Source organism: Pyrgilauda ruficollis, unplaced genomic scaffold (assembly GCF_017590135.1).
Source record: "Pyrgilauda ruficollis isolate IOZ18807 unplaced genomic scaffold, ASM1759013v1 scaffold27, whole genome shotgun sequence".
In the NCBI taxonomy this organism is placed as follows: domain Eukaryota; kingdom Metazoa; phylum Chordata; class Aves; order Passeriformes; family Passeridae; genus Pyrgilauda; species Pyrgilauda ruficollis.
Genome location: NW_024524044.1, coordinates 8,060,333 through 8,086,580, shown reverse-complemented (window position 1 = coordinate 8,086,580; position 26,248 = coordinate 8,060,333). Strand labels below are relative to the sequence as shown.

Genomic DNA, 26,248 nt, shown 5'->3' with positions numbered 1-26,248 from the left:
GAGGCCAACCTTTAACATAAACACGAGCAGTAACACACAACAAAGATGATCATGGAAGAGCTGGTTGGACATATTTAAGCACTCCTGGAATTCCTCCTTCCAGCAATGATGTTCTAAGTAAGTGAGACAGCCCCGGGCAAAGCGAAGAAGAATGTTGTTCCCTTTAAGGAAAGTAGTTCAGACTAGCGTGCCATGGGAGGATGGGAAGGTCTGGTTGGTGTCAGGATCCTGCCGAGCCGGGCCCCCCCGGCCCTGGAGCCCGTCCCGCTGCAGCGCGCGGCGCCGCGGCTGCAGTTGCGGGCAGCGCCCTCGAGGTGGCGCTGTCTCACCGAGGCTGAGCGGGCGCTCCGGGCGGGCGCTGCGGCCCCGCCGGGGCTGCGCTCCCGCGGCTCCGCGGGGCCGGCCCGGGGCTCCCGCCCGGCGGCGTGGGGCATCCCTGTGCGATGGTCGTGTGCTGGGCAGGGCCTTTAGGAGCGGAGCAAACTTCCAGAGCCGTCCGGCGACGTGCTTCCGGCTGTGTCCCTTAGCCTCCGGGATGGCCCTGGCTCCGGGCTACCGAAACCTCCCTGGTGTCAGGGGAGAAATAAGAACTCCGCCACCCGGCATCCGAGCTGCGAGCCAAAACCGGGGACGGGACAAAGAGCGTCGGGAATCATCCTGTGGCGGGGGTCACGACTCCGCCGCCCGCAGAAGGCGGGATGGGGATGGAGGCTCCGCACCCTGGGGGAGACCGTATTAAACAGAGCCGGCCCGCGCCGGTGATCCCCCTCTGTCCCTCTCCTCGCTCCCGCAGTGCCACAGCCTCAGCCTTCACCGGCTTCCTCTGCTCAGAAATCCCGCGGCACGCGTGTGCCGGCACCGCGCCCCGGGCGGAGCGGCTGTGCCGGGGAGGGCGGTGCCGAGCGCGGGCGGGCGGGCCCGGAGCCGCAGCCCGCGACCGGCTGGGGATTCACGTGGAGCCGCGCCGGGCCGTGCCGTGCCGCGCCGTGCCGTGCTGTGCCGTGCCCTGTCCTGCCGCGGAGCGTCGCCTCCTTCAGCACCAAGAACAGCTACAAGTGTGGCTACGCGCCCGCCCCGCTGAGCCGAGCCGAGCTGTGCCCTGCCGCGCCCCGCCGCGCTGAGCCGTTCCGTGCCGTGCCGTGCCGCGGTTCCGTGCCGTGCCCGTCCCGCCAGAGCCGCGGTAAGCGCAGGCAGCGTCGCGCCGCTCCCTCCGACGCCCGGGGCTCCGAGCCGTGGGCTCCCGGCGCGGGCTGCTCCGCCGGCTGGGGCCGGGCCGGGGGCGGGGGCTGGGGTGTTTTCTTGCTTGGCTGTGAGCGGCTCAGCCGGGGCGGTGCGTGTGTCTGCCGCTGCGACTGAGCGGCAAGGCAGCGGAGGGTTGGTATAGTCACGGGGGCTGAGCCACTGACCCCAAAAAGTTACCTTGTGGATTTTTTTTTTTGGTTGTTGTTGTTTTTTTAGGGTAGGGGAAGAGAAGTGAGGAAGGAGTCAGTGGAGCAGGTTCGGCTTGGCTGTTCGCGAGTGTTAAACAGCACGACTGAAAGCGCTCTCCTGGATACCTGTCCCAGGCTGAGCTCTCGCATATTCAGCTGACGCTGCTGAGGGAAGCTGTCTGTAACGAGGCTTGTACAGAAATTACCTCATGCCATTCCCGATCGACACCGAGTATAATTCCAGGGACCTCCACAGTAACATGGATATGCAACTCTTTTCGATCAAGGTATTTGTGTATCTGTGTGTGTCGTCTTTAGTTCTTAATTTAAGCAGACAGGAGAGGGCAAATAATGCGCGTTTTGCCTCAGTTAAGATTTTTCGGCTGGGAATCCCGGGCAATCCTCTCTGTCTGTTTCGTGGCGCCGGGAGCTTTTAATTTTTTTGCGTTAATTATTTATCATTTTTATTGTCGATATCCTCCCCCAATCAGATCTAACGAAAGAGATCCCGGACACGGTGCCGTCACAGCAGCGAGCAAAAAGGGAGAATCTCGGAGCTCCCGAGCAGTGAGGTCTCCCCCCGGCCGTCTTAGCCGGGTCTTCTCCCACCCCCAGGGGGAGGGGGGTGCAGGAGTTCCCCCGCGCTCCCCGCCACCTTTTCACGTTACGCTGGCCAGGAGGGAAGAGGGGGCTTCCGCCGCTCCGGGGGCACGGGCCAGCCCTGCCCGCGGCCGCCAAGTTCTCCGGGGCCAGGGTCGGGCGAGGTGTGCCGGCCGCCCGCCTATACCTTTGCCAGGTGGGCTCAGCTTCCTTGACTCCACCGGGGACACCCCTGCGTCCTTGGGGAGGGAAGGAACAGGACGATTCCCGCCGAGCTCCGGGGGCTCCTTCCCCCGAGGAAGAAGGCGAGAGGCTGTGCCGGCACAAGGCGAGGGCTTAACTGTCCTCGGTGTGGAGCAGCATCCCCAGCGCTGGCATGTGCTGATTGCAGGAATGCGAAGTGTTGGCAGGTGAATAATGTATGACACGGTGAAAAAAACCCAAACCAAACAAGGCAACCAACAGCAACAACAACTAAAACCAGAGAAATAAGAAAACCAAACACAAAAACCGTACAACACAACTCAAGTAGTAAAAATCAATCAGTGACCCAAAGTGCATGGAAATCCGGCGTTGGCGTTTTGCAGTTTGCAAGCTTCGGACCTCTGGGACCAGGGATTCATTAAAAGAGACTTAGGTTTGCATCGAGGGGGGAGCAGAAGCTCATTAAAGCTGACTAGTTGATGCAAGGAGAGGAAGGAATCACCGGCGGCTGGAAATAAAAGGCGACGCTTGTTTTTGCATCGCCAGTGAGGGAGGTGCAGCGCTCCCGGCCGGGGACCAGAGCTCGGAGGGGACCGGCGGAGCCCTGGCTCCAGCCGGGAAATCCGTATGTGCCCTCCGCCCCCCTCACGGGCCGCCTCGGCTGCAAGGCCGCAGCTCCAACCCGTCCTACGGCCGCTCGCTGGAGAGGAGAGCCGCGACGAGGCTGTGCCGGAATCCCTCCACAGCACACGCCAGCTGGGGTACGGATGAGCCTGGGAAGAGACAAAAAATAATAAATCTCTCGGCTAAGTAGAGTGGAGAACAATAGGGGGCTCCCTTCAAGGGAGAAGCGCAGCGGTGATGGGCGATGGTCGCGGAGTTGCGCGGGGAAGCCGGCTCGCCCAGCCCGGGGGCGCTCCCCGGGCCCCTCCGCTGGGCGGGGCCGGCCTGGCTGCGGTAGCCCTTCCTCGGGCCGGGAAAGGTGCCGGGCGCGCCAAGAGCCGGGGAAGCACGGAGGAGCCGCGCGGAAAGCCGGTGCGTGGCCGGCTGCTGCTCCCGCCGGTGTGCGCCGGCGGCGGGCGGCGAGGGGCGGCGGGGCAGAGAGCGGCGTGCGGCGCGGAGTGCGCGGGGTGCCGGGCGCGGGGTGCGCTGCAGGCTCCGCGGAGTGAGCTGCGGTGTGCTGTGCGGAGGGCGCGGGTGCGGTTCGCGGAGCGTGTGCGGAGTGCTGTGCGCCGGATACGGGGAGCGGGGTACGGAGAGCGGGGTGAGGAGCGATGCTCGCCCGGGGCACTCGCCCGGGGGACTCGCCCGCTCGCCGGCTCCGTCGCCGGCGTCGGGAGTGGACACAGTGGGGGACTTTCCTGCCGGGTGCCCCGGGACGATTTCGGCGTGCGGCTGCGTTTCTGGGGGCAAGCCGTTCTTGCAGAGCACCGGACTGCACCAGCCGCGCTGCTCTGAACACAGCTGTGAGGAATGGGGAGCGGGAATCTAGCAGGAAGAGGGTCAAATGAAAGCAGAAACAACAACAAAAAAAGGAAAAAGCTTTCCTAGGGTGCCTGGGAAAATCTTGATGATCATTTGCTAGACCAGAGGTGAAACCTTTTTCTGAAGGTGTTAATACTGATGGGGTTCATTAAAAGTCCAACCAAGGACAGAGGAAAATACTCAATGTAGTTTTCTTTTTAAAAATTGTAGGCTCCTCTTAGTCTCACCCCAGCAGAAGGACCTGTGTTGGATTTTCACAGGTAAATTGATATTTTTAGGGTAGGAAGTGAAGGCAGGTGTTCTGGGATATTTGAAAAGGGGCTGATCAGGCTGAGGGTAGACATCAGACTGCACAGGGAAGAAATAGTTCCTGTAAACGAGATGCTGAGAGTGATTCGCCTTGAAGTCCTGATTATTGTGTAAAGGTTACCTCTGTGGCAGGGGCACAGCAAACCATTACAGAAGAGCCGAGGTAGGTAAGACTACTTACATCAGTGAAGAATTCTCTTGCAAGTTAGGAGTTGCGAAGTCAAGGCCAAAGGTTTTCCAAATTCCCTTTTGTTGTCAGCAAAACCCATTAATCTTCTGTATGTGTCAGGCTACTGTGTGCAGGTGGCAACTCTTTACCTGTTCTGTGTGGAAATTCAGCTATTTTCTTGTTGTAGAGTGCTGTACAGGAGAAAGAAGCAACTTTTGTGAACATTGAAATGAACATTAGGAGGAGAATTCTTTCATAGTTCAGAGGTGTCAGTAGTGAAACATAAAAATAATCAAATTTGGGGTTTTTTTCCTCCTCAGAACTTAGTAATGGAAATTGCCATTATTCTGTTTTCATTCAGTAAAACCAGATCAGTTTTGTATTGACTGGACAATCTGATATTTTGTGAATGGGTTTTCACTCTAGAACTTCTTGTGTCCTAATTCACAGAATATTTGCTTTATTTTATCTTGGTGCTCTTCCAACCGTGCTTTAAATACATTAAGAGATTAGGTTTTTTTGTCTCAAACAAAATTTGAAACATTTTTTCTGAGGTATTTTTTTCCCCTCACTTGATAGCTTATTTTGTCCCTCAGTAAAGGGTTCATGTGTGTCTGTCTAGCAATGCCAGCTGTAAAATGTCCATCCTGCCTATGCTCCAGAGAGTACTCCTTGCTCCTGCTGCTGTCTGTAATTGTGAGATTTTTTAAAACTGTATTTCCTGATGAACATATTGAATCTTTCTACACGTTTTCAGTGAAAACTTCCGTGCCAGCTGAAGATGCTCTTTCAGGAACCTCATTAACAGAATAGAAACATTTCCTATATTTATTTAAGTATCTGTCACTCAACCCATTATTTAGACCTTTTCATTAACATAAAGAGGTTCCGTAATGAGCCTGTCTTTTAGTGCAATGAGTCTGTGGTTGGAGTAACGACTGGTCTGGGATCATTCTGGTGCACTGGTTCTGGCAGTGTGGTACAAAAATACACAACCTTGAGTACCAAATATCTGATAAAGATGAATGATTTTATGAAGGAAGTAATTTCAGAACCAGACACTACATGCAGAAGTTTCCATCTCCCCTGTCTTGCGGTACTCCGCCTCCTTAGGTTTAAAAATAAATATATATTCTAGCAGAACAAGTGGAGGTTTGTGCTGAAATACTGACTTTAAAAATAGCAATATGTTCTGATAATGCCAGATATTTTTAATGAAATAAACCCAAGAGAAGCATGTATTACAAGGTGACTGGAAGAGATGCTTTGTGGTGCACTTACTCTTGGGCTGTGCAGGGGGAATATATGAATTTCTTCTCTGAACTCAAGTTTCTAGTGAACACCAGCTACTACAGTGGGGAACCTGGTAAATCAAGAATATATTTGCATTAATTCAAACTTTTATGGTCATTTGGAAAAGGACAGCATTTTACTTCAAATGAAATCTCTGCACATGAGAAAAGTTCATTCAGGCTTTATAGCCCAGAGGCCTGTGCTTTTTCACTAAAATTCATTGATAAAAATGGAATTAATTTAGATCATATGCTTTCTGCTTAGCTACACAGACTTGAAATGTTCTGTAAAAGGTAATGTTAATCAATATATAAAAAGCAGTGTGCCATGAATAAATTAGGCAGTATAATAGAAGCTTTTATTTCTTAGGTAACATTAAAAAAAGACTAAAAGGTCTTAAATTTTTAAAAAGAACACTTTAAAATTTTATTTCTGTTTTATAGACAAGCAGTGGACACTTGCAGCTAAGAAACATACTTCTTCAGGAAACCATGCAAGCTGAGGCAAAGCAATTAATGCTTATGAAGGCAATAATGTTGAAAAATGCTAATTGCCAATTCATTTGATTTTCAGTCAGTTCCAGATAAAGTATTAGACTGACGATCTTGGGATCACTGTAGCTTCCCTATTGTTATTAGATTTTAGTTGCAATAGCTGAATTCATCACTATTTGTTGTGATTTTTTGCATGAAGACTGACACTTGCTTTAATTTCTGGGCATTCTTTGGCTGTAAGGAATTAACCTGCAGCTGAGAAAGGGGAAAAAGCAGCGTTTCTTTCCTTCAGGAATACTTTCCCTTTGTCAGTGGTGCTTTCTTGTTCTCCATATACTGTTAAATAAGAGTAGTCTTATCTTTTATTACCTTAGTGAATTTCTCCCTGCCTTGTTTGTACATACATGCATGGACTACTGAGTTCATTGTGGAACCATAAAGCAAATTGCCTCCATACCTATTTTATGTCTACTCTTTACTATTTTGAACCCATAATCGTTTTGGTTTTTTTTTTTTTTCCTACTAAGGCAATCGAAACAACAGATAACTGTGGCTAGTTAGTCATTCAATCTTTTCTCTATAGTGTGGACCATATGAGAAATATCCCATGGGCCTGGATCAAACTGCACTGTAGTGTGTGTCAAGTTGTTCAGTTTGTGAGTGACTCTGAGTTTGGCTCACAGGGCTGAGGCCCAGGCAGTTTTGTAACCTGTGTGTCTAAAAAGAGCCAAGTGAGAATGATGGTATTATCATAAAAACAGCACAGATTTTGTGTCGCTTGGATTGAACTCTTAGTTTCCCTTTAATTTGGCTCAATGTCAAGAGGTGCAGTGATTTTATTCATACCCATCAAATGTTTCATTTTTAACTGGTTCTAATACCAGATCATGGTGAGATAGTTTCCCATTCAGTAAAAGACTTTCCATTGTAAATTTTTTTCTCAGGTCTTCAAATAGCCATCATTTGAAGACTACTTCAACTTTTGTGAGCTTAATGTTATCATGGAAGAAAAACATATAACAAAATTAGTGTAAGAAGAGGATTATCAATTTAAATCATTATCAAAGTGCATTTTGAGCTTTGTTACCACATGATATATAAAAGTTTTGTGGTTTTGTCTGTAGTTGTCATCCAGTGTGACCATATTTTTGGTAGCAACCAGTCAGATCACTAAGGAAAAAGTAGATATTTACAGATGAGCCTGATGTCTGGATTTTCTGTACAGGCAGTGATATAGGCACTTGTTCAGCGTGATCAATTTCATAGTAAAACTTTTCTAAAAAAAAGGATAAGGTAAATTGTACCCAAGCATGTCCACTGCTCTCCATAGCCTGGAACAGATGTATTGAGAGACTGGTTCAGATGCAATTGCCCACAGTGTGCCTATCTAGTATCAGGTAAAATGACTTCTCTCTTTCTTCTCTGCAGAGGTTTAAACATTTATTCAGGCATGTATAATTTTGTTAAGAATTGAAATAAATAAATGCCTGCACTTGAGAATTAAAGTGTGGGCAATTTGGAGATATTTATAACAGTCAGTCAGGTGTTTAGATATGTAGGCTGAAATCCTCATCTTGTTAAAATCAGTGGGATCCCTCCAAATGTCAGTGCAGGCACAACATTGTTCCTATTTAATGTGGTCCAAAGGCAAGAAGAGAATAGAGAAAATAGACCTTGTTAATGTTAAACCTCAGCTCAAGTCAAAAGTTGGAAAAGGAACATTGTATGTTTAGCTGGTTTCCTAACATAATATGTTGTGCTCTTTTTACTTAAGAAATCAGCTACCTTTTCATAAAAATAATTTAGTGTTAGACATTATCTTGAAGGAGATTTAGATATATAGTTAGGCCCCCCTCAAAGTGAATTCCATTGGAGAAATAATCAGTCTAACACCCAAATGAATTGAATGTGCTTGTACTGCATTGGGTGAAGGGTGTACTTAAATTCAGGCGCCCTGATTACTCCATTGTCATAAATGAGACCTCTCCAGGAGTGAGAGTGTAAGTGGTTATTGCACTTCTGTAGGCTGGAGCAGAATAATAAAGTTGAACAGAATAACGCAGCTAAACAGAAAATACAGTGTGTTATGGATCAGGTTTGTTTCTGGGTGCCATGCAACACGAAGGTAAATATGAATTACTGTTCAGAATCTGAACACCAAGCTAAGTTTAGTTCCCCTGATTCGGCTCTTGCTCTGCTGGCATCATCAATTTCCTGGCTTATAGTACAGTGCAGCCAGGTGTTCAAATTCACTGAAGGCCAAGATTTGCTAAGTTAAAGAACATTGAAAGTAAAACCTAGGTGATGTAACTGCTATTCAAAAGTAAATACACTGTGTGACATGTACAAAACTGCTGAAGTAAATGGTATTTCTCACTGTTTTTAAAATTATTTTTTACTTTTTTTTTCAGAAGTACCTCAGCTGTAGGGCAAAATACAAGGACATAAGCTACTGACCTCCTTTTAGCATCAGGATCAGACATACTACCCTACTCCTCACCACCAATTATGAGCAATTGAAAAACCGCCTCAGAAAAGCTGGTCAACCCGTTCCATCAGTGGACATCTTTTGTAAAACACATTTTATGTACTTCTGCTGAGATCTTCTTTTCTACCTACCCACCGCATGGTTCTATATTACTTATTGGGCACTGATGGTAGCCTCCAGAAAGTGCAGCTTCAAATGGTCAGCCTCATCCTTTAGCAACAAGAAAACCTGGATACTGGATAGCAACAACGTCTTCAGAGAAAATGATATACGAAGGCAAACGATTGGTTTCCTGCCATTGTTTCTTCTTGTTAACAGCCAAATTCTACTGGATACTCACTCTGATGCAAAGGACTCACGGCCAGGAGTATGCCCACTCCATTCGCCTGGATGGGGACATCATCTTGGGAGGACTGTTCCCCGTTCATGCAAAAGGGGATAGAGGGGTGCCTTGTGGGGAGCTCAAGAAGGAGAAGGGGATCCACAGACTAGAGGCAATGCTGTATGCAGTTGATCAAATTAATAAAGACCCTGATCTTCTTGCCAATATCACCTTGGGTGTCCGTATCCTTGATACGTGTTCCAGGGACACTTATGCATTGGAGCAGTCCTTAACATTTGTGCAAGCATTGATAGAAAAAGATGGTTCAGACGTGAAGTGTGCAAATGGTGACCCACCTATTTTCACTAAGCCAGACAAGATATCAGGTGTGATAGGTGCTGCAGCAAGTTCTGTGTCCATTATGGTTGCAAATATTTTAAGACTCTTTAAGGTAAGTAACATTTTCTATCTTTTTTTTTTTTTTTTTTTTTTAATTTCAAGAACAATGAAATAAGTGAAGTGGTCTTGTTGTCATGCCTTCAGAAAAGAAAAGACACTTTTCACATTCAAAAATCTGAAATGGCTGGTTTGCCCTTTCAAAGCAGAGGGGGGAACATTACCTAAAAGAAGTGTTTTCAGACCCTATTTTAAGGTACCAAGCACTTCTCTTAAAGTTCTGAGCAATCTGTGCACATTTTAACTCTTTAGGAATGTGTATCCTTACTTGTATACTACTCAAATTTGCTCCATGTTAAGCATTTATGCTCATCAAGACTGGGTTAGGATTCATTTCCCAAATTTCCAGGGGAATGAAAGATAAGATTTTCACACAAATAAATTTTTTGGAGGACCAGATAATTTCCTTACATAGAAAGATATGCCAGTAGTAATCTAGTGGTACTGATGTGCACGTTTCGCCAAACAAAATGTACTGTAAAATCTCTGATTTTCTTGAAATTTAACTCCTCCATATTTTCTGCAAGGTGATATTTTTTATAGACTTCATTATTACTTTGTGAGAGATTATTTTTAGGCAACAGTTATAGTGGCATTTGTTTCCAAATACTTTATGAAGCTCAGACATTGTAGGTAATGGAAAAGTAAGCCTGCCACTTGTAAATTTACTAAGTTAGATGGGAAGATGAGCACATTCTAATCAATCAGCTTGGAAGGAAATGATCAGGCAGCACATATTTAATTTTTAATCCTTTGCAATGGCAAACAGATGATGGTAAGTTGAGAACTTTTTCCTATGTGCAGAACAATTGTAACTCATATCTGAATCTATTACTGTCCTACCACCCACTGTTCCTTTCATCCATTCAGAAATCTTGCCTTATTTCATACAAAACCTGCTTAAAGACCATTTCTTTGACTTTGGTGCAGAAGATTCTGGTAATGTTTAATGTTGTTGTTACATATTTTGAAAAGTGTTGCGCTTGCTTTCTAATTGTTGTAACTGAGATTGATTAGTAGTAGAGAAAGATGGGCCTTTTTTAATGGTTTCTCAGCAAAGTGCATTTCAGTGATTTGAATGGAGGTTTTAGTCCTTCCCTTTGGTTCTCCCTTGAAGGAAATAATGACAAATTTACAGTTCAGTGGAGGAGCAAAGTGGCTGCTGGGTTGTGGTCAGGTGCTCCTTTCAGTCTCAAAATTGATGCTGCAGTTACTATACAGGTTTGAGAGTAGTGGACTAGTTCTAGCCATGCATTTTACTTGTGAAAATCAAGTACACAAAACTGAACTAAGACGTAAAAAATATTCTATATGGAGAGCACCTCTGGAGTTGTCCCTGGTGGGGAGGTTTATCTGTCTTGAAGTTGCATCATCCTATTAAAAAATGCATATTTATGAAATAATGATAGATGGAATGGTCACTTTAATACCCATTGTAATGCAGGGCCATGTAGACTACAACTTACACCCAGTTTTGAGTTGAATAGGGTTCTACAGACTGATTTAAGAAACTAAGCCTGGTAAGACATGCATTAACTATGAATTAAGAGCAGCAAGAAGGAAAGAGGCCTATGAATTGTCTAAGATAGCGGCAATTTGTCTTCTGAAACCTTGACAGCTACCTCCTGATTTACATTATGCAATAAGATTGCAAATAACATTCTACTGCAGTCTTAATCAATAGAGGGTCATGTGATATCCCCTCTGGGGAAAGATCTTATTTACCCATTTAATTGATGTAACACAGCTGCTGGCAAAAGGAGGAGACATCTCTTTTAGTTTTAAATATAGATCCTGTACAAATATTCTTAATAATGTAAAAAAATGATAAATTATAACTTTTAATGTCTGATGATGGACCAGCATGTCAAATCTGTTTTTACACTTTCCTCTCAGAAGTGAATCTCTTCAAGAGTAAAGGCTTCTGGATAAGGCTCTGGGTTAGAAGCATAGTAGAAACCACTCACAATGGTTATAGTCAAGAGGATTAGAAAATTAAGGGTCATTTTCCAGAAACTTTGGGTTGTATTCAGACCAAAGACATAGGCTGAAATTCTCAGCTGATGCATCCCCCCAACATTGTGGCTGAGGACCTGGACCTTGGCCTGTGCTCACAGAGGCTCCAGGCATGAAATTGTGTTTACTGTATCTTGGTATAGGTCAAGGTGGGACCCTCAGCTGGGGTAAATGTCTGTGCTTGCATTGAAGTCAGCAATCACCATCATGCAAATGCCTATTTCCATTTTATCAAGGATGGGTGTGATTCATCCATATTTCTGTTTAACAGTGCTATTTAGAAAGTTGAACCTGTAATTTTGAAGTTCAGTATTGCTTTAATACCTGCTCTGAAGTTCCTAAATGTCAGGACTACATATTTTTGAGAACATTATTATCTGGCAAAATTTTAATTTGTAATGAAATTGTGAAAAGTATATTATATCTCTCAATGTGAAAACACAAAGATAGTCTAAGAAGTGCTACTCTCAGCAGCTTGAACTTTTATGCTGCTATTTTTCTTTTTCTTGCAATTTTTTTTCTTTCTTTTATTGATTTTATGACAGAAAACATACAGGTCAATAGTTCTATCTGATGATCTGGTGGATAGCACAAACTGATAGTAAATGTATTCTTTTATCTAAGTGTTTCCGTGAGAAGAGGGGAGGGAGGCCACAACAGAAAATGACCCCCATCTATAGCTTTTCTCCTGATCAAATGGCTTGCCTTGAATTCTTATCTCTCCTTTTTTATTCTGTGAATTTTGAGGTGCCTTGCTGTTTAACAGGTGATTTTCCATTGGTCTTACCCTTCGTAGGTCCAAAACATTAAGGTACAAATTTGGACAGACTAAATTTCACCTGCTGATGGTTTTAGACTTTCCAGAGGCATTTTACATACAGAAAACACTGGAGCATAGAATTGTGTGAAAGTGGACCTATTATTCCTTGATTATCATCAGGTTGTTGGTTTTTGCCATAATTTTAAGTTGTTTTTTATCAGGAAACATCAGGAGTGGGCTGCTTCACAAAGAAAACAGAGACAAGGGACCGTAGACTGGTAGGATCTATTGGGGAGCTGGCTGTCTCAGTTAAGCAGCTCTCACTATCACAAAGGAAACCTTTCTATTGACTCAATCTGTCAAAATATTACTGTTATATCCTTCTTATATTTGTTTTACAGAAATTCTGTTTTCCTGAAGGGTGCTTAGGCATGACTAGATGGGAACTTTTATCTGTTTTGTGTGACACTTAAGAGCATGACACTTAAGAGCATGTGGGTTGTTTCCCAGGCCCCCCAAACTTGGCCTGGAGGAAACGAGAGACTACGTAACTTAGGTCACTTCATGTGTTATGTACCCTGTATTCAAAGCTTCTACTTGTTTAATGTCTGAATAACTTGTGTCAGTGGTTAAAATCTGCTGGAAAAAGAGAGGCGTTTGTTTATGCTTGTGTCCTCACATCTAAACCCCGCACACTATTTCTGCTCTCCTTGGTACACTCCATCTGTCACCTTCACACATCTTCTAGCCGGTGTCACACTAGGAGCAGCCTAGGGAAGATGGTTTGCATGCAAATTGAGATGGATGGACAGTATGCTTGGTGAATTGTGATCTCAAGCTTTTATGTATATATTTATGTATAAGGCCAAATATTCATCGACAGCTTTATTCCTTGCTTGCCTTACTTTGCCTTGCCTGGCCTTTCCTTGTGTCGCCTTCTGTTTTCACCAGTTTCCCAAGGCTAAATTATTTCCTCTTTTTGGTCAAATTTCCTTTTTGCTGCAGAGCTGTAATCCACTTTAGTAGGTGCTGTCTGAAGGGACTAATATTCACTCCATGTACATTTGCCTTATACATTTCATACACGTTTACCTCTAGAGAAGCACAAGTACAAATGACATTACAGAGTAACACTTTCAACTTTATGGCAACCATCCAAAATGCAAGGGATGGTGTCTTTCAGTAAATCTAGAAGTGAATATATTAGTTCCTGTAGCATTTTGCTTATCCACTTTGATTGTTTCATTGCCTCATTTTGGGTTTTAGTGTATATCTTTGCCTGGTAGCTTTGCACAGCTACTAGGGCTATACTTGGATGATGCTATTTTTATGCTGAGTTCCCGGTCTTTTTATGTTTGCCTGCCATTTGGCACTTTTGCTGCCTTGTGTTCTAGACCTGCATGGAGCAGCAGACAACAGGCCTCCCAGAAATGAGGGCATTGCCATAGTACAGAGGCTTATCTCACTGAGCTTCATAAATGCTGGGCTTTGAATTTAAATTGTGGCAATGGAGTGCATCTCATGAAAAGGAATATGATGTAAATAAAATATGATAACATTTTACCACCTAATTTCAGATACCACAAACATATTTTTGTGAGGCAACCTGAGGCACACACAGATCCTGGTCTAGACTCTATATCTACAGAAATATTTGCACCTCTTGAGCATTACAGACTTCAAAGGCTCTAGGAAGATGCAGGAGTCAGTCTGTTCCATGTGTGACTGCAGGCCCTTTCCATAATGGAAAAGCTGTATTATATACTTTAAAGAAGTAAAGAAGAGACTCAAGAATTTTACCCAACATACTGGTATTCATTAATAAAAAAATGTGCTGCACTAATTAAAATATATCCATTTTCTGTTCATTGTGTCTGCTACATGTGTCAATATTTTCCACTGCATACCATTTGAAATGTGTAATAGGATGATTTTTTTTCCTGGTGGTTAAAACATATGTGAAAAACTTTGTGTGAAGTGTGAAGAAAAATTGTTGTATGTAGGGAGAAGATAACTAAAACATTTTGAAATAGATCTTAAGATGAACATATTTATTTCACTTTTGTTCTAGATAATATTCACACTTTCTGAATAATTTTTAACTATGAAAGAAACCAATACATCCCATTCAATTTTACAGTGCTTTTTTGTAGCTTAGTACATGCATGTATCTGTTTAGTGCCTGAGCATCTTGTCTTGTTATTGACTGGAAATACCTTTATTGTAATTATATATTTTTTTCATAATTGAATTTGTTTCACATAGAAGAAATGTTCATCTCTCTTTATACTTCCATGGCAGTAGACACTTGATTACGCAGAAAACCCCTTTTAACTCAACCATGATTCTTCTGTTATTACCAGGTTAAATGTGTGTGGTCAAGAGAGACAAATACCAGGTCAACACAAAGATAAAATTATAGGTACAGGAAGTACTTTGCTAGCATCAATAATGAAACAGTTGCCAGATTTTTTAGTTGCAGCCAGAGGAAATAATAGGTTTTCAGATTCTGTGAAAACTGCTAGCACTGATTAGCATCAAATTTTATTTGTGCTAAGCTGCTTGAGGCAAGAGAGTACAGAACCAACTTGATGCATTCATTCATTATTTTTCAGTATATTAGTTTCTTAAATATTCCTCTAAAAGTTTAAGAATTTTGGTTTCTCACATTCCTAGATGGAACTGTAACCTGTGGTTAGAGCAAAAGGGTAATCTGCTTTTCTGTGTTATTTTCATTTGTTTGTCATTGGTTTGCTACAAGGCTTGAGAAGCATCTTCTGACCTTTTTGTTCTTCTCTTTTGTCATTTTGATTTGCTTGTGTTTAAGCATTTCACAGGAACAATCAGAAGCTTGATTAACATTAGTTAAATGTTTGAGATGTCTCCCCTGCTTTTGTAGGCATGTTGAAACTGTCCAAAATGTTGAGGGTTTTACATCATTCCATAAGTACAATACATGAGCACCTTACAAAGAGAGTGCAGCTGTTAAAGACCAACAATGTGATTTTCTTTCTACTTCCCTGAGGGCAGGGAATATATATCTATATATATCTACACATGAAGGAAACTGCATGTACAGAGAAAATGATTTCACCCTTTCATGGCTGACACAGACAATCCACGCCCATATCACATACTCCTTTATTCCCCAAATCATGGGTCTGCATGCAAATTACCAGGCTGGAATGATTCCTGACCCATGATGATTTCTGAAGTCTGTCAGAAAATTGGGAGATTTGGCTGGCACAGGTCATGGCCGAGTTATGGACTGTCCTGACAGTCTGACAGTGGAGGCAGCTGAGCTGTTGCTGAGAGATGTGCTCTGAAATAATGTGATTTACCAGCACAGACTTTGCTGCTGATCTCTCAGGACAGAGCTCTGCTGATACGTCACACTGACGAGAAGCCAAGACACTGCAAGGACCATTGATGCTTTTTCAGTGCTTTACTACAATGCAATGTTAGTTTTATTAGCTACAATGAGAATAAAATAAGATGACTTTTCCCCCCTGGTGTTTAATTGTTTCAGTACAGTAGCAGTTGGGCAATATGAATAGTTCTCCATTCTGACTGTCATCAGAAACCAGGCACTATTGTGTTGCAGCCAAGTAGTAGATTTTGTGTGTTTGCTTATTTCCATTCTCATTATTTTCCCTAAAGCATATTGTGCTTTTAGGATTAAATTGGTTTAGAGTGCTTCAATGTATATCCTTGTGCTTCCTAGCATTTGTCAGAGAAAAGTAGTCATCAGAACAAAAGCCTTACTGGGGGACACAAATTCCACAGGAATGAATTAAATAGCCAAGAGCAAAACATTCCTCCAGGCTGGAATCTATATGTACTCCCAGCAAGATATTATGTCCCCCTATCTCTCTGACAGGACAATTAAGCATTTAAGTGAGGCCTTAAATTAGGAGGCTGTTGGCCCTTGGCTGTCTGTGTCCACAATAGAAAGAATAAAATTCTTTCAGAAGGGGACTGGATCAGGTCTATGAGTGTGGATGCATCTTGTTTACAGAAAGGTTATGGGTTGATACATGCTTGTACTTGCATCAGATAGAATCTCTTCTCACTGGAAGGCTTCGGAAACCTTTGATGGAAGTGATAGGAGGTTTTGTAAGATTTCAAACACTCGAGTTTCTTAAATTCTTCCTCACTTTCCTTTGAAAAGAGCTTTACTCATCTCCTTTTCTCTTTCTTTTCCAACACTTCTATCCTAGGTTAATTAAGAAGAGCTACTTTTTGACTGCAGTTGCCAGTATTTTTCAAGTGTCTATTTAATTCTGTAGTCCTCAAAGAAAAATTTTTTCAGACATGCTGAATAAGCAAGACTCTGACTGAGTCTTGATTTCTGCAGGTTGTGAGGATGAGTGTGTCAGCAGGAGGAAGAGCTGTAAATGATGAAACTTATGAGAGGGATCTATCTATGGGCATAGCAGGAAAAAAGGGAAATGCTTGTTGAGAGATTGACCTCTAAAGGAACAAGGTTCTCTCTCTTTTTTTCCCTCCCTATAGGATTTCTTGTCTGGCACTTCAGATACATACTGGGCTCTAACTCTTCTCTGAAGTAAACTATTTCTGATAGCAATGCTGAGATATTCCATGGTATTGTGAGATCTCTCTTACTATTGTATTTCTTTTACAGATTGAGACTATAGGACACAAGCAAAAGTGATTTCTCTGAGCTTGAATAATTAGTCTTTTGAGTTTTGGCTTAAGTTTTTTTCACTGAAGGTACCTCCACCATTTAGTTATGTAGCAATGGTAGAGGCGGAATCTCTTTTCCTTCTTCACTAGTGCATTTTGCACATAGATCTTCTAGAAATTGGAAAGTAGCAAAAGTATGATAGCCCATTTTGGGTATCATTCTATGAAAAGTGCCTAACCGTTTCCATAAGGCTTTTACTTTAAGAGTGTCTCTGTTACATTTAAAATGCCACTGCAATTGTCTTGCAGGCAGGACAGAATTTTGTTAAGGAACTCCATTGCATTACAGGAACACTGATCCCCTAAAGTGATAGTTACTCTTATTCAGATAAAATTTCTTTGTTTTTTGCTTGCAAAGTGCTGTGAAATATTAAGGTCTTAGTGAAAACTTATGACCACAGTTTTACTTAGGCAGTTCATTGGAGCAGCTATTGGTCCTACAATGGCTCTCTGGGCCTGACACTTCAGAAGCAAAGCCCAGGAAATAAACTGAAGAAAGGGCTGCTTTTCTTGCCATTCTGGTTTCTTCTCTGGGTACCATGTGGAAGCTTTGGTTTTATGAGTAGTGCTGAAACACAGAAAGTGCCCTAGAAGAGCTGACTTCCTTGAGGGCTGCCATCTAGACAAGAACTTACAAGTCTAGAGGGTGTGTGGTATGAACGTAGGTGAGGTTGCAGGAGGTCTCCAGACTGGCCTGCCTATTTGGATCATATAAAGATCCAAATTGTAAATGGACTATTTATAAATGGACTATTAAATAAAGTGGAGCATGTTGAAATTCAGCACTATATTATCACTATTGGCTAATAATAGAAGGGACAGAATATATAGCATATACATGTGTGCTTTTTGTAAAGGATGTTTGCTGTGTTATTATTTTACTGTAAATTCATTGGCTGTGAACCACATAGTTCAAACAACCTTTCAAGACAGTGCTGTGGGAGAAGAGAATATATCTTTGCAATCTGAGACAGGAACAAATTTATCATTAGGAGTAGCATAAAAAAAACCTGGGGAATTCAGGCTGTGCTCACTGCTATGGTGTCTGGGACCAAATCATAACCACAGAAAGAGACAAATTGGCTGTCAGGGTTGATATCATACACTGAATAGAAAGTGCAAAGGCCTTGGAATCCCAAGACTGTGGATGTCTTGCTGCAGGGGCATGACTTGTTTTAGGATTCAGATTTCTGGCTTCCTCTGTGCTCAAGAGAGTAGACAAGTAGTGTACATAGCTGTGTTTTTCTATAGCTGGCTGATAGAACCTACTTGTTGAATTCTGTTTACTCAAAAGGGAAACAGAGTCTGATTTTTGTGTGACTTTTAGTCTTGCTTATGTGAGGAAGAATCCCTGAGAGAACGATGAATTCCAGGGAAGCCAGTAAATTATACCATTCTTAAACTGGGTGTATCTAGAGGCAAATAATGTCCTATGTCCATTAAAATAGTCGGTCATCACTGTTAGTAGGCTTTGTATTTGAGTAGGGTTTGTCCAGCAGGCACGTAGAAAAAGTGAACATGGGTCCTCTATTGCTTTATGTAATTTTTAGCTGTGATCATATTGATGCACTTTTAGTAGCAGTCTGAAAATAGATAGGAATATGTTCAATTAAAAGAGATTTTTCTTTTTTTGGCATGGGACAATAATGATCTTGGGGGAGCTGGCAATTTAATCTCCACAGAGATGCTTCTCCACATAATAATTTTATAATATGGATGAACTACAAACCTAAAACTCCAAATTCCACTCATAAAGAGGAGTTAGTAGAGCACAGGCATTTATAGCTAGGATATTTTTTCAGGAATTAAATTTTGGGCTGATTATTAGAAAAAAAATATTGAGAAGAAGTACTCTTATATGTTGTCTAAAGTTTAATCCAGTTGTGTGTGATGAGAAAGTGCCAAATTTCCTACTTCCTAGCTTTCTGAAAATTAGGTTGGATAGAAGTATAAAAATATACATTTTTATACCAGTAGGAAAATGATCTAGGTAAAGTAGCCAGTGTTTTCCACTCCTAAATTTCATGGTTCTGCTTGCCATCTTTTGCACAACAAAGCACAGGATTTAAAAGTTACCAGCTGCTATATTTGCTTTCCAAAGTGTGAAGAAAACATGTATTGTCCTGAGGATTAAAGGGCTGATTCTCTTTGTGCTCACTTCAGGCTGAACTGAAGTGTTTGTAATGAAAGTAAAAGCTATTAAAAAGCATGAAACATGAGAGAAAAATAATGTGTTTATGTCTTCTTTGTTGGATAGGATTTGATGATGCCCTTAGAAAGTTTTAAGTGTAAGCATTTGTCCTATTAACTATCATTTCTTTTGTGCATGTTGCAAACACTTCCACTTGCAAATCCTAAGTGCAGTCAGAGCTCTTGTTTCAACCCACTGGGAACTGTTTTGCCAAATATCATCTGAACAACAAAAACTCATCATCTGTGAGCTAGTTCACATCTCCAGTACTAACTAAACAGCATTTTGGAAACTGGATGTTTCCAAATGTAGGATATTAGAGACTACAAAGAAAAAATAATATTTCTAGTCCTAGTTTTGGTGACTGGGATCCGACAAGAAGGTAGCTGTGATGTATATGCGAGCATGAAAAGCTTGCAGTTGGAACAGATGCTGAGAGGGCCCTGTGACTCAAGGTATGATTTCCTGACATTCCTGCCAAGTTTCAAAGCTTATTGGTTTTTTTCCCCTCTCCTTATTTCTATTTTTGGGCTGAATAGCAAAGAACTTATGCTTTGGAAATGAAGATTCACCATTCTAGTTATACTTATTTTATTGTGTGTTTGCATGCACACTGAAAAATTATTCTGGCCTGCAGGATAGAATGAGAGTAAAGATGTAAAAAGCTGACGAGAATGCAGGGTATTTTTGGTATGGATCACATAATCACTTGGCTCAGTGGCAAGCTGCAAAGCTTTGTGTGAGTGTGACAGACTTCCCTTGCTGTGTGGTAGTGCTCGTTGAAGCCTTACGTCCTCTGTCTTGCCTCAGTACAGTTTTCCTCGGTGACCTTGGGCGAGTGACAGAGCAGCGAATCCTCATCCCGAGCTCCGGAGGATGCCTGTGGAGCTGAGTGCCCTGGGCTCTGGAGGGCTGATGTCCAGCCTCGCTGCCCCTGCTTCCCTGGATGCAGCACTTCTGGGGCTCAGGGGATTTGTGATATAAAGGCTTCTTGATAATCAGATATAAGAGTAAGGGATGGGGGCATATAAGCGCTTCAGATAGCTAGTCCTTAACGAGGGATTCCTTGTATCCTCTTACATAGTTCTCTCCCCTGGGTTTTGCTATGAAAGGAGATTATCCAACTCGCAGTACGATTTAAATATGCAAGTCATCAGTCTCAGTGGCAAGTGGTGAAGTCTGCCTGACCTGCAATCACAGGCTATACATCTCCCTTAGGAAACCATGACAGTCAAAGAAACAGAGCTTCAGAGTCAGGAAAAGGTATTTGGATTTATTGGCCAATAATATTAAAATTGTTAAAATTCATATCTGCAATCTATATTAGGGTGATTGGGAAAAAATGAATGTCTGTCATTTTTATGACAAGGCATGAAGTTAAGTAGTATGGAATTAAAGAAAGTTAAGATAGGTATGTGTGCAAATGTATGTTCTACTAAGCTGAGATGATTTGTATTCTTAAATGTTGGAGAAGAGAAACAAAGTAGTTTTGTAAAAGACTTGCTAGCTGAACATTATGCCAGTATGTTCCTTGGTGCCTCAGGAACCATTTTTTCCCCTCCATTTTTCATGATCATTTCATTAGAAGTTTGTTTGCTTATCTCTAAATTGAGTAAAAATCCCTAAGAATAGGCAACTTCTGGTAGCTCTGTGGTGAATAACTGCCTCATCGATTTACCAGGAGCTAAGAGGAGATTCCACACCTTTTAGAAAAGGTGATTCCTAATTTTAAATTGCCTCCTTTTCAGTTGTTTTTAATCTACCCAAAGCAAGAATACAGTATTGTGAGCAAGGCCCTGCAAATACAGCTGAACAGAAAATAAAAATTCATTTTATTCTGCACCAATATGATAATGTTTTAGTGAAACTTGGGGGCTTCTTTTTTTGGGTTGGGTTTTCATTTATTTTTTTGTTTGTTTGTTTTCTTTTTATTTTGGAGATTTTATAATGTAAAATAAAAGTGATAGGTTTGAAATGTCAGTCCTGGGTACCATTCATTAAATACTGGTGCCTCTCTTACCCCACTGTTTGCTCATGACTTAAACAAGGTTCTTGGGCAAATTCTTCTGGATTCAGAGAAGGAAATCAAATAAAACTTAGGAGATGGCATAGCTCAACTCCAGTCCCCACAGACACAGACAAGACTGCTTTATGGTAAAATTATGAGTTCTGGACACAGAGGGTGAGAACTCTGCAGAAACAGGGCTGCCTTGGCATGCTGTATGCAATGAACTTCCACCCTGTGACTTTTCTTTTTGCCAGAACACGTCTTTTCTCACCAGTCTGCCGTGTGCAGGACTTTCCCCGGAGAGCTCTAATCTCAGAGCTGTTTGTTAAAACAGGTCTCTAATGGTGCATCTTCTTGAAAACTCTTGCCTGCTCTTCTACCTCTAGACAGCTGGATGCATGTGAATGTTGCTGTTGCCAGATGCTGTCTATTCACTGATGATAAGCTTTCACAATGGGAAAATTTTACTTCATCCATGCTAAAATTCATTAAATGTTCATTAGAGTAATGATTTGAACTTAGCTATTCCCATTCCTCACTGAATACTGGACTCTACAGTGAATTACTCTCAGGCGGGTCCAATGGAAGTTTAATTGTTTGTGAAAACATGAACAGCTTCAGCAGGAGAGACTTTCATGTCCAAACCCCCTATAACTCAATGGTTAGTTGTTCCCAGCTGAGTACTTTAACCACCAGGCTGTTAAGTATAATTCAGGCAGCTACTGCAGCCTCATTTTTCCTTTTGGAACATACTTGTGCATTGAGAGGTTAAAGTAAAAAAAAAAAAAAAAAAAAAAAAGAAAGACAGATACATGATGACAGAGACCAGAACAGAAGGAAAACCTTTTAAGAAGTCCTGATGAATGCCATGGGGAGTAAAGGCCTAAGAGTAAAGCACATTTGAATATTAAACATTCCTCTATGTGGTTTAGTCAGGGATTGCCAAGATTTTTCTTAAAGACTAAGCTTGAAAGTCTTGGCCAGAGCAGTAACACAAAATTCATCTCCCCCACATCTTCCCCTGCCTAGATGAACACAGTTCTCAAGGACAGACCTTGGGATTTTTATGAATGACTGAATTGTCCCACATGAGTCTGAAGTGAAGTGGACTTCTGGAAGTGCCCATGTATATTTGCTGGTCATAGATGAAGACACAGTGATTTTCAAAGGCTGGGAGTTTCTAACCACCTCCTGCCATACAGCATTGACCATCTCGGTTCTGAGCTGTCTAAATGTCAGGCAGCTCCTTCAGTATTTAGGCATCTCTGCAGTGCAAAACCCTTGTTTTATTTACTTACTCCTATAAAATGTGGATAGTTTTTGTTCATGGCATACAGGCTTGTAACTACTTTTGATTTGTTTTACATATAGGACTTTATAGAAGGAGTGTAGAAATTTTTGTTTTGAATAGAGAACATTGGAGGACTCTCCCACAGCAGCTATTGACAGTGATATTTGTCATTCTTTCATTCTTCAGACTGTTGTGAATATTTTAGTTACTACAGTTATTTAGGCAGACTGATTCATAATAATAAATAATGTATTTAATCTCACAGTTCCTATTTACAGCAGTGCTCCAGATTCCTCCCTGTAATACACTACAGACCATTCAAATATTACAACACATAGAAAATGAATAATAAAAATAATGCAAAATAGTCCAGTTATTTGTTTTATTTTTCTATGATGGAAGCTTTTTTTCTGAATCCAACATACTAGTCTGTCTAAACAGTGATGTGGCATTCCTTAACTGAAGCCTCGGGATGTGGAGAGGCCAGGAGGAGGCAAGGGCAGCAGCAAACAGCCAATATTTCTGCAAGTCCTAATTAAATAATACAGTAGTAGAATTTACTTGGGACATTTTTCAGGTCCACTGACTGAAAAATAATGAAGTTATGGAGTTGGATGTCTATATGAATCTTCCTGATTTTATTAAAAGATTCTGTTCTAAACACTAATGGGGAAAAAAGTGAAAAAACATTATACACATATTATTCCCGCTTTGTAAGAGCTGAATTCTGCTCTATCTGCACCATGTCACATGCCAAGGAGAACAAAAAATGATGGCAGGAGCCTGAGAGCAGAGTGCAGGCAGTGCTCTGCAGTGCCAGCTGTCACCCCTGGGCATTGCACCAGGGCACCTGAGGAGATGAGAAATTCAATATCACTTGATTGAAATTGCTATACATTTGGTCAAATAGAGCTGCCCTGTGCCTCAAACCACCTAATGCGCATGCTAATATTAACATCAAATTTTACTGGCAATGTATCAAACAGGGTCCTTGCTTTGGTTTACAAAAACCAGCCACGTGTGATCTTTGACTTGCTGGAGCAGCCTACCCTTAGCCAACGAGTTAAAAATCACCCACCCTGCCTACAGTGGCAGGTTGTCCTTTGTGCCAGGAAAGCCTGTGGCAGCTGAGCTCTGGCTTTGCAGGACACACATCTCAGTACCCTGGGCCAAGGGCTCTCTTGTGGGTGTAGGCTCAGTTTCCATCCACTGCAGTGGGAGTGCCTAAAGCTGGAGTAAGGGCATGAAGTGACTCACTGAAATTTAGTGCAAAGTGATATGTGACATTTCCTCTTCCTTTGGTTACTGCTGGAAAGCATTACAGAATGGTGTCAGTTAAGAAGCATTTATTTTTACCTTAGGAAAAAGTGAAAGGAATACTTAGGTCTTTTCATCACATGGGCCAGTGCAGCACTTTGGCATGGGTGGTGATCATAGGAATGACTTAAAATTCTCTCTAACAAACCTTGATAACAATACTGCAAAATGCAGCTACAGACCTGTCCTAGAAAATCTTAAGAGTATTTAATATATTTTTAAGCAAAGGATTATCAGGTAAGCACCAGTAGAAAAGCAAAGTTAGTAAAATTCTGCTGCTAATATAACTGAAAGTAACATTACTGCTATGTATCCTTGATCATTTTACTGTGCTACATGTGGAGTTTTTTTTTGAAAATGATTTAACTTGCTGCAAATGATGTCTGAACTGGCCATCTATCACTACACAGTTTGTCTGTGCTGCTTAGGAATTTAACACACAGAGTGACAAGTGTAATTACATGCTTGTGAAACATATGCCATAATTTATGGATATTAAGCAAGTATAAACAAGAGATCAAATCCTAGTGTAAGCAGTCATCCAAGAAATCGTCTTGACATTTATTTCATTAAAATCTTTCTTTCAGTATGACAGTCAGAATACCTGAGTTGCACTCACAGCACATCTGCAGATACTTTCCAATTATTGCATGTTTGCAAAGCAAAGGATCAGATACATGCACTCAGCTAAACATTTAATTTACAGTAACATTTCGCACATGTGGTTATGTAGGTGTTTATCATGCTTATAATTATCCCTTATTATTAATATTATCATCATCATCATCAATATTATTACTATCATTATTAATCTCCCACAGGTGATTAATATACAGGACTTAAATAGCAACAGCCTTTTTCATCTGTTTACACTGTGTGTTAATGTTCACTGCAATTTAAATTAGAAAACTGACTAAAAAAGGCTCAAACCCTAGAGAGCTGGTGGTTTGTTCACTTGAGATCCTGCTAGGAAACGAAGCAGAAAAAGAGGAGTGAGACGTGCTGGGTGAGATGTCCCCAAAAGACTGGTGCTGTATATGGTAGGCGTACTCACAGGTGTGAGCATGGGAGCAGGCTGGGCACTCAGATTCCCAGCTGGGGTCTTCCACACCCTCTGGCTTACTGCAGTGCTTAGAAGACAGTGGGGTTGCTAACATTGTGTAGATTGTAAAATTGATTTTTATTTCCTGTTGTCAGGAAATGTCTTTATCTGCCTTATCCCTCCTGCTAAGTGGTGCTTTATTCCATGAACACTGCCAGGGAACTAGAATAAGCCAATATTTTGAAAAGGAGGGAAAAAGAAGGCGAATCTGGCAATCAGCCCCTGCCAGGGGCAAAATAACATAACTAATGTAAACCAGTATTAAAGTGCAATGAAGTATCTTGAATGCCAGTCCACATGGAGGGATGGAAAATAGGTCTTGCCAAATAAACTTGAATGTCTTTTTAGCAAGACTTTGAGTTGTAAAGATAACAGCATTGACTTCTGTAAATCTCATGCCATTCTGTGAGGTACCTTAAGCATACTTTATTTAATAAAACCATCATAATTATATATTTAATGTTTTCAATTTTATTTCTTTACACTGATAGTTAATTAGGTAGTTTGGGGTTTATCTGGATAAGCTTATGCTCAGGGATGGAAAGGAAAGTCCACAGGGAAAAGTCCTCTGCTAGCTGCTGCTGATATTGCTCTTATGCCAATGCCTGTTTCTCTTAAGGAAATATTTTCTTGCCAGGTTGCCAGTGCTGCTCTACAGCCACTCTGGGCACTTCTTTCCTGATTATGAGCCAAAAACTGAAGGGTTGTTGCAGCCAGTTTTCCTTGAACCTTTTTACTTATCCAATTTGTTTATAAGGTTTTCAAGGAATATCGTGAGACATAAACTGAGCACACTGGTGGGAGCTGAAATCTCTGTATTAGCCAGGTCTCTGATGGCCTTCGAGTGAGATGAGCGATTGGAAGGAAGAAGGAGAGAACATGTGAAAGGCAAGAAAATGAGATTGTGTCAGGGAGGAAACCTACAGAGAAAATTACAGCAAATATACCTGGTCTCTGTTGGTTATGCTATCTTGCATTCCTGTCATCAGCTTAGCAAGAAGATACCAGCTGTATCATTTGAATGTATTGTTTTCCTGTTAGGTCAGTCACCTGAGCTATTTCAAGGTATGCACACTGAGACAAAAGAAATACAATTTGTGGGTCAAGATTATTCATGTTATGTATCTGGCAATATAAAATTCTGTCTCTATAATTAAAACCACAAGTAATTTAGGAAATACTGACTTGCTCCAGAAGTTGTTGATAAAATTTTCCTGTAGCAAGTCTTACCAAAATCACGATGATTTATCATGAGATTAGGAGAACAGCTACTGCTTAGTTTGTGATTTAATCCTAATGATCAGTAGTACATGCAAAGTTGTAAAAGACTAGTTTGGAAGAATATGTGAAAATTAGTCATAGAATCACAGAATATATTCTTGAAATTCAATGGATAGAAAGCAAAATTGTCAGGGCGTGGTACTGTCAGGGCAGCGCTATTGCAGCAGGAGGCTGAGGACAGAAGACACATCTGTTTCAGCCTGCAACCACCATGTGAGCAATACTAACTTACTACTGCAATATTGTGGCCTGCAGGTCCCGAGCCAGAGGACTGTTTAAAAGATTAATTGGCTGGAAAGCATTCGGCACCTGAAATCTATCTCTG

The 26,248-nt window shown here is 41.8% G+C and overlaps 1 protein-coding gene across 1 annotated transcript in view; it reads left to right on the top strand.

The window, feature by feature from the left end:
- The first annotated feature begins 1,636 nt into the window (after positions 1-1,636).
- The window catches only part of GRM8 (glutamate metabotropic receptor 8), a 309,985-nt gene continuing 285,373 nt past the window's right edge, over positions 1,637-26,248 (top strand). Inside the window, exons 1-2 of the mRNA XM_041471487.1 lie at positions 1,637-1,717; positions 8,396-9,245. Of these exons, the coding sequence (XP_041327421.1) occupies positions 8,736-9,245 (510 nt within the window). The 5' untranslated portion in view covers positions 1,637-1,717; positions 8,396-8,735. The remainder of the gene's footprint in view (positions 1,718-8,395; positions 9,246-26,248) is intronic.